Raw genomic sequence first — 12,131 nt, 5'->3', positions numbered from 1 at the left:
ATGATGACACAGAATAAAGGCCCTCACCAAACACTGGCACCTTGATCTAGGACTTGCCAGCCTCTGGAACTGTAAGCCAGTAAGTTCTGTTCATTATAATTAACCCAGATCATGGTATATTCTGATAGCAACGCAAAACTGACTAAGACTTAGACTCAATCAGACTGAGACAGAATGGCAGGACAGCATCAACAGCAAAATACAGCCTCTCCAAGATTTCAAATTGAGATTCTGTACCTAGAAAACAATTTGGTGAATAGAAAAAAAAGATCTCCAGGAATTGAGGAGCAGCTGACAGGAAAACTAGAAACTTAGAGAACAGAGAACAATACAGAAAAAGACCAAAGCAATCTGAAAAGTGCTCCCTGGCTCCTGGGGAGGGGACCGGTTTCCGCACACACCAGGTAAACAGGAGACTTCAGCCCCTCTAAGGAGAAACAAACTGGACCAGCAGCACTAGCACCAAGAAAAGCTGATGGTTACTGCATACTGTAAAAGCAGTGTGGGGTTTTACTCTGACAGTTGCTCCTTCTGCACAACAGGCTAGAGCTGGAGAAGAAATCCAGTGCAGTGCCTGCCATATTTGAGAGTTTAATCAGAAGGTGTTTTGAGGCAGGGTTAATTACTTAAGACCAGGCCACAGAAAAGTAATGAAACAACATCATTTCTCAGCAGGACAGGATTTAGCATTCACACACAAAAAACATACATGTGGAAACAAAACAGGTCTTCTCAGAGACTCACTAACCCTCCCCCATATTTGCTGAGTTCCAAGACTATAGACCCTGGAAGAAAAATACTAATTCGAAAACACAGAGGAACTGTTTTTGGACTCAGCTATATTTTTCCCCCATTCACTGGCTTTTGAGGGCTTGGGGTTTTTTCCCCCCTTTATTTCATATTTTTCTCTTTTTTCCTTTAAATTTTTTCTTTAACTTTTTTTTCCTTTATTTTGCTGGGGTTTTCCTTCTTTTTTCTCATTTGTTGTTTTCTGTCACTATTCTACCAAATTTCCTTTTATTCCTTAACAGGATGCTCTATCTCACTTTTCTCTCCTGCTCATCTTCTATTGTTTAATTCTTCAAATTTTATTTCTTTCATTCTCCTGTTCACCCCCCCCCATTTTTACTATTATAACCATTAAGCTTTATCTTTAGATAGTTAACTCTATGGTATTACTACTGAATACTTTTCTATTGTTAGTAGAGGTATAGTTGCTCTATTTAGTAGATACTGTATGTCATTACTTGGTTTGTTCTGGTGTCTACACTATAATTGCAGATCTTTTTTCTATAGTGAAGAGGGGTACATTTCTGGTCCTTAATGTCTGTCAATAATCCAGTTTGTCTTTGGCACTGTTAATGTTACTGATTTTGTTGCTACTGCCAAGGTAGCATAGTTGTTGTTGTTAACTGCTTTTCTGTGCATGCCAACATCTGAATTGCCTTTGTATCACTAACAATACTGCTGGCCATCCCATAGCACTGGGTGTTGTGCCATTTATAGTGCATCTTCCCCTTCCAAATTAACAGATATGGGTGGATCCTGAGACACAGGCAAAAGCCTGTTGTTAGCCAAGCCCTGACTGCATCACTGAGAAGCAGATAGTAGCTAAAGAGATCTCCACACTAGCAATGAACTCTTTCCACTGTAATCAATCTTCAAACCTCAGCACATGTGCATGCACACACACACAACAAACCAACAGTAGAAACATGAGAAAACAAGGCAACAAAATGCCTACAAAAACTCCCAAACCCTCCAAAGCTGATCTTTGGGGCAATGGCAGGAAGAAATAAAAGCCACAAAGATGAATTATCCAAAATAATGAGAGGAGATTTGAAAAGATCAATAAGGTGTCCAGGAAGTTCAAAGAAGATATAACTAAACAGATAATGAATTTAATAAACAAAACAACAAATGAGTTCATAAAAAACATTAATAAAAAGCTAGCTGAACTTAACAAAGCAATACAAAACATGAATGACAAGTTTGGCAAAGAATTATAGTCTATGAAGAAAGTCAAAATTATTAAAAATTCTACTGACGTATAGGCAGCAGAAGTGACCAACGTATAGAAAGTGTCAGATTTAGAAGATAGGGCTGATACCAGTGACCATAAACTCAGAGAAACCTTAAAAACAAGAGAACATGAAAAATGGATCCAACAGCTACTAGATGATGCAAAGATGACTAATTTAAAACTAAGAGTCAGTGAAAAATCAGAAGACATCACAGAAGGAATAAATAAATCTGTTTACAGAAATAACTGCAACTTTCCAAATATAGGGAAAGAATTTAACATACAGAATAAGTGAGATATACAGAACCCAAAATATCCATGATCAGAAAAGAACTCTGGCAAATATGGTGGTCAAAAATCCCACAAATCCAAAACAAGAACAAAACCTTAACCCTTCAGAGCCTACCAATCCATTTTTGGAATACCCATGCTAATGAAACATAATGAAATGTGTTCACCTCAAATTCTTGTTCTTTGAACTTTTTCTCAGTAACACATTTGAATTTTATGAAAAAATTTCCATTTTGGCATAAATGAGTTAAAAACTGTTAAAGAAAAGGAACAAACTACATATAAAGGTAACTACAGCAAATTTCTCAACACAAACCATAAAGTCCAGGAACGCTTGGAGTAAAGTGTTTTAAACCCTGAAACGAAACACCTTCTAACGCAGACTGATATATACTGCCTAAATATCATTCAACACTGGTAGAGAAATAAGATAAATTTAGGACCACCAAACTAAAAGCTCCAAAAACTCATGGCTATTTAGAAAGAGACACTGAGGCTAACAATGCTAAAATGTATAATGAGTAAACATATAGGGTGAGAAATTAAGCAGAAGGGGAAAAAAGGAATCAGCAACAGGAAAATAATGCAATGACAGGAATAAGTCAACACCTTTCAGTAATAACCATGTGTTGGTTATTTTTCTCTCGTTGCTGAGACAAAATACCCAACACCCACAATTAAGGAAGGAAAGATTTATTTAGCTCACAGTTTGTGGAGGTCTCAGTTCGTAATCAGCTGGGTTCCAGGCAAGGTGGTATGGCAGAGGAGCAACAGCTCAAGGCAGAAGAAGACACCAAAAGCAACAAGAGCAAAACAGGGAGAGCAAGTCTCTTTTCCTCCCTTATACTATACGCAGGTTACCCTCCCTGGGGTGGAGGTGGCACTCACACCATCTCTGTGCCTTGCTCTTGCACAGGCTGATAATGTTTTTTTTTGTTTGTTTTTTGTTTTTGTTTTTTTGTGGTTTTTCTCCGGTACCGGGAACCGAACTCACGACCTTGCACTTGCCAGGCAGGTGCTTTGCCGCTGAGCTAAATCCCCAGCCCAAGGCTGATAATGTTTACAAAATGAGGACCCTGGTGCCCTACGAGTCACTTAGCTAAACTTTTAAACTTCTCAAGTTGACACAAGGAACAACATCCTAGAGCTGTAAAGGCATGTCCTCTATACCTCAGGATGTAGAACTACAGTTTTTTAGTTAAGCTTCTAGACACAATGTATCAACCATTACAAACTGTCAATGTGCATGGTCTCAGTTCCCCCAAAAGACACAGATTGGCATAATGGATCAAGAAACACAACCTAACAATATGCTATATACAAGACATAAATTTAATATGAAAAGAAATTCATAGACAAAAATCAAACATTAGAAAACAATATTCCATGCAACAGGAGTACCTATCCTGTTTTCAGACAAGATGGATTTCAAGCTAAAACTGATCAGAAAAGGCAAAGAAAATACTACACGCTGGTTAAAGGAATAATTCAACAATTATAAACATACATGCACCAAAAAAATACATGCACCAAACAATGGCCTACCCAACTTCACAAAACAAACACTACTGTACATAAGGGCCAATAAGGATAGGAAAAAAAGCTCAGCCTTTTTGGCCATTAGAAAAATGCAAATTAAAACAATACCAAAATTTCATTTTACTTTAGAAAGAGTGGCTATCATCAAGCAATCAAATAACAAATACAGGCAAGGAAGTAGGGGAAAAGGAACCCTTCTACCTTGTTGGTGGCAATGTAAACTAGTACAGTACTATGGAAATCAGTATGGAGACTGTTCTAAAATCTAAAACTAGAAATTTCATTTGGCCCAGTTAAGTATTTGGCCCTTGTAAGTATCTTCCTGCAAGAATTAAAGATATTATACCAAAGTGATTCATGCATTCCTACATTTAAAAGCAGCACAACTCATAATAGCTAAACCTTGGAAACAGCCTAGATGTCTATCATTTATTTACACAGAATAAACTACTACTCTGCCATAAAGGATAAACTTGAGTCATCTGTGGAAAAATGGATGCACCTTGAGATCATAACATTAAGTGAAATAAATCAGACACACAGGTTTAAATATCACAGGATTTCTCATAAAGTAAAACCCAAAGTATAAATGAATTAGAGAGCAAAATAAAAGAGAGCTAACAGGAAACAGGGGGACAGATCTTTTGCAAATGGGAAGAGGACTAAGACATGAAGACAGGGAAGGGAGGAGGACGGGATAAAAAATAATTAAGGTGTATTATGTACATGTACCAACTTCCCATGAGGGTGTAATCATTATGTACTGCAAACATGTGCTAATAAAAAAAGATCATCTAAAATAATAATATTTCAGTTACAACATAATGTGGATAGACTTCACAACATAATATAACATTTTATGAAGTGATTTAAGATTTTGTATTTTGTACTGCCACTTGATTTGCCACCTAATTGTTACCTAAATATTTCCGCTGAATGAGAACCACTCACCCTTCCCTAGCACCATGCCCAAAAAGAACAAAGACAGTACTAAACAATGAAATAAACAGGTTTAAAACTGAGCAATGGTAAAATCAAAGGACACATTTGTCTTCAGTTATAACATTTATAATTCTGCCAAGATAACTCTCCACTGTTAAAATTATCAATACCTCTAAATAATGAAGCAAAATAAAGAGTTACATTTAATTACCAAGTTTAATAAAAATCTGCGGAAGGGCAAGTCATCTTTCAGAGTAATAAATGAACTTGTAAACCTCTGAAAAGGAAAATCAGACTAAGACAATGTGCACTGGGGAAAAAAAGAGCCAGGCCTTTGGCAACACAGGAACCTGTATTTAAACTGAGAGCAGCAGACCCACAACATCATCACAGTCCACCAGAGGGACCCCAAAACCATGGGGGTGTATGCGCAGGCATGTGCATAACTGCAGAAAGCATAATTGGAATATACAAACTCAGTAGCTAGCAGAATCCCTCTCCCTTGGATCTCTCACCTATAAAGAGTATTATGGCAGAAAACGCCAGGCAGGGGCTGCTACAATGCTTCTTCTTTGGAAAACAGCAAAACAAAAGTAAACCATACTCCTGAAGGGATTTTAAAGATTAATGTCACCATCAAGGACTTTAAAGATACAGGAGCAGTGAATCTCATCACATTTTCATTCAACTCACCTACCTGGCCTGTGTAGAAAGCAGATTGTTTTTAGAGAATGACAATGGATTATCATAATCTTAACCAAATGATCACTCCAACTGCAACTGCTGTACCCCACACAGATAATTGCTCGAGCACTTTAATACACTCCTTGATGCCTGGCACACTGCTATGATCATATGCAAATGCCTTCTTCCTCATACTTGTCTCCATGACCTCCCAACTTTTAGCTGTCAAGGCCTGCAATACACCTCACTGCCTTACTTTCGGAGCATATCAACTCTTCAGTTCCCTATCTTAATTTGATGTGAGGGTTCTTGATTGCCTTTCCATGCCACAAAATATCACATGAATGCATTACATTGAAAAGATTAAGCTCCTTGGACCTAGTAAGAACAAAGCAATCACTACAAACATTGTAAGAGAACATTCGTACATCAGAAGGTAGGAAACAAATCCAACAAGAACTCAGAGATCTTTTACCTCTGTGACATTTCTAGCATGAAACACATAAAAGACAGCCTTCTAAGGTGAAAGATATGGTATTGTGTTTGGCCATTCCCACAGCCAAAGGAATGGTACAATGCCTGTTGGTCTTCAATTAGATTTTGAAGGCAATACAGACCTGTATCACAAAGCACTAAGTCAACAAGAGACTGCATATGTAGTGATGTCATAAGTTTGTTCTGCTAATGATTCTTAATCATCTTAGTGTATATAAGTACATTCTATGATATTAACACAACGATAAAATCACCTAACAACGTATTTCTCAGATGTATCCCCATCATTAAGTGAAACATGACTGTACTGTTTATTTAGCTGGGTTACTCTAGACCATTCACCTGGTGACCTAAAAAGCTGCCAGTTTTAACTGGGACCACAGCAGGAGAGGCCTGTGCAATAGGTCTAGGCTGCCATACAAGATACTCTGCCACTGAGATCACTTGAATTGGCAGACAAAATAGTGCTTAAAGTTTCAGCAGCAGACAAAATGCTTCTGAGCCTTTGGCAGTTCCCTACAGATAAACTGCAGCATAGAACTTCAGTATTTTGGAGCAAAAATCTGAAATTCTCTGCAAATAACTACTCTCCTTTTAATAAGTGGCTCTGGATCCTAAAATAGAGACTGAACACATAACCATAGGCTACCAAGTTACTTTTCAACCCGAGCTGCCCATCACAAACTGGGCACTGTCTGACCCTCCAAACCATCAAATCAGCATGAATAACAGAACTCCATCATGAAATGAAGTGGTATACACATGATTAGACTCAAGCAAGCCCCAAAGGCACACATACATACATGGAGAAGTTGCCCAAATGCCCAGTCCCCACTCCTGCAATCCAACATTCTTTCTCCTGGCCAGCACCCACTTCATGGGGAATACTCTACCATGAGTCGACAGAGGAAGAGAACAATGAGGCCTGTTTGTAGAGGTTCAGCACAATATGCACACATCACCCACAAGCGAAGGGTTGTAGCACTACAGTCCTTTTCTGTGTACCTGTCGTTCACTTTGTGTTACGGCTTGTATCAAGATGTCCCCCCAAAACCTCATGTGGTCACAGGTGGAGCTTTCAGAGGTGGCTGATGCTAGGATTAAATTGTGTGATGCAAGGTTTAAATTTTGCAATGCTAGGACTACAAGTGCATGGTTGGGTGTGGTGGTGCATGCCTATAATCCCAGCACTCAGGAGGCTGAGGGAGGAGGATCACAGTAAGTTTGAGGACAGCCTGAACTATACAGCAAGACCCTGTCTCAAAAAACAAAAAAAAAAAAGAATGTGTGATTACTAAATTAATCCACTGATTGGATAAGCATAGTTCTAGGTATAGATGAAAGGAAAGCCCAACCTGGGTGTGGGTGGCACCATGCAAAAAGCAGATAGCCTGGAAAGGATAAAAGAGCCCCAGGGGGCTTCTGCTTCACTGCTTGCTTCTGCTTTGCTATCTTCTGCCCACCTGGAATTGTTTCTCCTCTGCTACGCCACCCTACCTTGATGCCAACCAAATATGGACTGAAACTTCCACAAACTTGAGCTAAATAAACCTTTCCTCCTCTAACTTTGGGTGTTGGGTGTTTTGTCTTAGCAACAAGTAACTAAAACACTCTGCTTGGTAGAAGAAATGGCCAGACATGATTATATGACATGTTACTGAAAAATACAATGAATATTTAATTTTAATTTATTATAGTAAAAGATATATTGCCATTAATCCCCCTCAGAAGACTCCTTCTCACTGTTAACACAGTGCTCCCATGGTCCTTGCCACTTTCTGAGCAGTTCTAGAAGTCTTTTGTGACTTTAGTTGTACTGTCATGGCTGCCTCAATGTTCTGAATCCATTCAAAACATTTACATTTCATGATCATTTTAATTTGAAGAAGAGCCAGAAGATGCATGATTCCAGATTCTTTAATTTGTTGTGAGGCCATATCCTAATGCTCTTATGAGCGTGAATTTCTGTTGGATGGCATTAGCAGCAACATTCAGTGTATATTTGATCATACCTCATAAAGACCCTCCTGAAAGAGGACTTCCAGAACTGCTTCAGAAAGGGACCAAGAGATGAAGAAAAGGAAGAGGGCAGAGGATGGGGAAGTAAAAAGAATTACATGTGTTATGTACACATACCTACTCCCAGTGTGGAATATAATCATTATATACTGCAAACATGTACTAATAAGTATTTTTAAAACTGGAAAAAAAAGAAAGTGGCAAAAATGATGGTCTACATATGTTTAAACTGAAAGGGAGCATTTTGAAGGGGACTGATGGCTATGTGTCTTTCATTGTAATAAATTAAAATTTAAATATTCACCATATATTTTGGTCACCCTTGGTATACCAAATCATAGGCTCTAGCTAATGCTGTTAATAATCAGATAGAACAGATGACCCATTCTTCGGACTGCAGGCAGCCTTTTATTCCAGCCAACGCTGTCATCACCCAAAGGGCTCATGAACCAAGTGCCCGTGGCGGCAGAGTTGGAGGTTACTCATGGGCTCAGAAACATGGGCTACTGCTGAGTGCCCAATCTGCCGGTAGCAGAGCCCTTCATTGATTCCCTGAGATAGCCCCATGGAAGAGGCAATATTTTGTTGATATTTACTCTGCATACAGATTTGCTGCCCCTACATGCAATGCTTCTGCCAAAACCATCTATGGTCCTACAGAATTCCTTACCCATCAAGTTTTTCCATACATCCTTGCTGCTGATCAAGGAACTCGCTCCACAGCAAATGAAGAGTGGCAATTGGGCCCATGCACATAAATCACTGGTCTCACCATGCTCCTCATTGTATTGAAGCAGCTGCCTTGTTAGAATGCTGGAAACACCTTTGATAGACCCAGTTCCAGAACCAGCTAGATGGCCAGACTTTGAAGCGTTGGGACAAGGTTCCCTGAAAGGCTACATACTCTCTGAATCAATGTCCAACAAATGATGCTGATTTTCACATGAGGATTCAGGGTAAAGTTAGCAAGGGGTGGAAATGAGAGTGGCACCTCCCATCATTAATCCTAGTGACCCATGAGCAAAACTGTGCTTCCTGTTCCCACGATTCTATACTCTGCTAGCTTAGAGGTTTTAGCTTGAAAGAGAGGAATTCACTACCAGAAGCCACAACAATGACTGCATTGAACTGAAGTTAAGACAGTCACACAGCCACACTGGGCTCATGCTTCTGAATCAATAGGCAAAGAAGGCAATTACTGTGCTGGCCAGAATGCCTAATCTGACTACCAAAACGAAACTGGACTGCTGTTCCACAATGGAGGTAAAGAAGAGCACACTGGGAGCGCAGGAGACACCTTGTTATAGTTTACATCTAGATGTCCCCTTGAAGCCCCATCCAATCACAACTAGGGCATTTTAGAAGTGATTAGATCTCGTGGGCACTGTACTCATTGGGTTAGTCTACTAACGAGTTAATAAGCTAAATGTGCTGTTAGAAGCTGGAGCCTGGTTGAAAGAGGCAGGTCACTGGGGGTGTGACCTGGAAGGGCACATTTTCCTCCCCTGCTCCTCCCTTCTTCATCTCAGCTTCCTGGGTACCAGGAGGTGATCAGCTTTTCATCTGCCATGGCCCCTCTGCCATAGTATTTCTTCTTTGGAGCCCCCTGACCCTGGACTGAAACATGAGCCCAAATAAACCTCTCTTTCTTTAATTTGTTGTATCAGGTATGAGAAAGCAACTAAGAAATCCCTTGTGGCATCTCTTAGAATTACCACTTCCTGCCATTAATCTCAGTGAAAACTTGAAAAACCAAATATAAGCTACTAATGGCCTACATCCTTTAGAAAAAAAGGTTTGGTCACCATACTAGGTCAAGAATCATGACCAGCTGAGGTACTTAGTGAAGGCACAGGAATAGAGAATGGGCCGAAGTAAATACCAGGTATGACCACACAAGCCATTACCAAAATGAAGACTGATGACATTACATTTCTTCTTTATTTTGTTAGGAATATAATCATGATAAAATGGATATTTTCCCCTTTCTCTTATCCCTTTTTCACATAATATAAGACTACTGATTTCATTTCTGTCAGGGCAATTCTGGATTTAATTCAGCAGAATAAGTAAAGCAGACTGGCCTAACAGGCAAGCCTCATTCAGCTTTAAGCCTGAAAGAAGAAAAAAAAAAAACTGCCCCTCCTTCCAGTACAAGGAAATTCTTCCATACACTCAGACATCTGCATTCTTCCTGCCATTGAAATTAAACTGAAACATCAGCTCTTCCTGGGACATGAGCCTGCCAGCCTTGCAAATGGAACTACGCTATTAACCTTAGTGATTCTAAGGCATTCAGATTGAGATTCAGATTCAGACTGAGATTCAGATTCAGATTCAGATTCAAACTAAACCATCACTTCTCTTTGGCCCCTGGCTTGCCAACTCACCAGGAGAACTAGTACTTAGCATTCTTCACAACTGCATGAACCAGTCATATTGTGTGTGTGCGTGTGCGTACACATAAATACTGATTCTGCTTCTCTGGAGAAGAGAAGAGTAGAGTACAGCTAGCTAAAATTGAAGAGAAACAGAAGCCTCCTACTTAGACTGCTTCAAAAAGAAATGAAATTAGTAGAATACCTCTAACTACCCCATTGCAAAACCATTTGCAATAATTAGTGCTAAGTACATGGAAAAGTAACTACATGGTGGGGGATTACTAATTCTAGAAAAAACAAAGGGCAGAAAAGCAATTGTAACAGTACATAGCTCCATTGTGAACAGTGTTAACATGGCCACTAGACAATGAACAGTCAATACTGCCTACCTAAAACTAAAATTAATCCATATTAGAAAGATGGAGAACAGAAAATGAACATGGGTATGATGGGAGTTGCTAAGGGATGAAGGGAGACAAGAAAACTAAATGTCATCTTTCATAAAAATAAAAAAGCAGAATTACCAAGAGATTATCTAAGGACCTGGAAAAAGTCACAAAAACTCAGCTACCGAAGGTAATAAACATTGTTACTTCAAAGGATGGAGATGCTGGAGAGAAATAGGCTTTAATTTTCATAATAAACCTTATAAAATAATTTAGTTCTTTAATCTCTAGTGTGCCTCTGATAAAGACAAAAATTTTAAAGAAAAGAACACGAAAAAATAAAAACAGATTTTAAATATCCATCAATATTTAGAAATATCTTTAAAAAGAGATAACTATGCCATGATTCATTTAGCTAACAGAATATTCTAATGTACTATGATATAAATGATCAAGATACATGAACCTCAAGAACATTATGAAGGAATGATGCAAATAACAAGCCCAAGTATACAACCTGCTATTATTACAATTAGAAAACGAGGGCTGGCGTGTGGCTCAGTGGCACAACATTGGCTTAGCATGCATGTGACCCTAGATTTGATCCCCAGCAACACAGGAAAAAAAAAACCTAGAAAATGATGTGTATGTATTTTATATGCAAAGTATAAGGACAGATAGATACAGAGAGCAAAAGCAAAAACAATCAATTAAATTTGGGTTTTACTAAAATTTATTCTTTCCCACTAGAGAAAGAAGGGGGAATGGAAATAAGAACCTATTATCAGTAATATTTTATTTTCCTTCTTTAAAAGTCTAAGGAAAATAAAATCAAACCAATCAGTTATAAATATCTTACTTGAGCCAAAGATGACTTGACACTGAGCATCATAATACTGACACATGCCATTGTAACAATACGCTTTGTTATTCTGGCAAGGATATCCATTCTGAATAAAAACATCTGGCTGGCAGAACTGAGAAGAGCCATTGCAGTACTCTGGAACATCACATTCATTAGTTTTTCCTCGGCATAAAGAACCTCCTGGAAGGAACTAAGGCAATAAAATTCAAATTAAATAGGAATATCAGGACAATTTCTATAAATTCAAGACCATAGTACTTTTATAACAATAAAGGATTTTAACAACAAAAGATTAAATAACTCATAAAAATGAACAAAGGCCAACAATAGGCAATTCATAAGCATCGAAAATGAAAAACTATAACCAAAAGAAACGCAAATTGAATAAAAATGCAAGAACATTTTACACTATTGCACTGACTAGAATTACAGTGCTTGCTACTAACCAAAATTAAATAAAGAAAAATATTTGACAGAAGTATAGACTGGTACATTTGTGGAAGATT

At 38.5% G+C, this 12,131-nt stretch overlaps 1 protein-coding gene across 1 annotated transcript in view; it reads right to left on the bottom strand.

Moving 5' to 3' along the window:
* Nucleotides 1–12,131, bottom strand: part of Adam9 (ADAM metallopeptidase domain 9) — a 101,074-nt gene that overhangs the window by 34,248 nt on the left and 54,695 nt on the right. Inside the window, exon 14 of the mRNA XM_005398463.2 lies at nucleotides 11,620–11,815. Within this exon, the coding sequence (XP_005398520.1) occupies nucleotides 11,620–11,815 (196 nt within the window). The remainder of the gene's footprint in view (nucleotides 1–11,619; nucleotides 11,816–12,131) is intronic.

This window comes from Chinchilla lanigera, unplaced genomic scaffold (assembly GCF_000276665.1).
Source record: "Chinchilla lanigera isolate Chin_1 unplaced genomic scaffold, ChiLan1.0 scaffold00062, whole genome shotgun sequence".
Lineage (NCBI taxonomy): Eukaryota > Metazoa > Chordata > Mammalia > Rodentia > Chinchillidae > Chinchilla > Chinchilla lanigera.
Note: the sequence above shows the minus strand (reverse complement) of the source record. Positions and strands in the feature narration are given on the sequence as shown.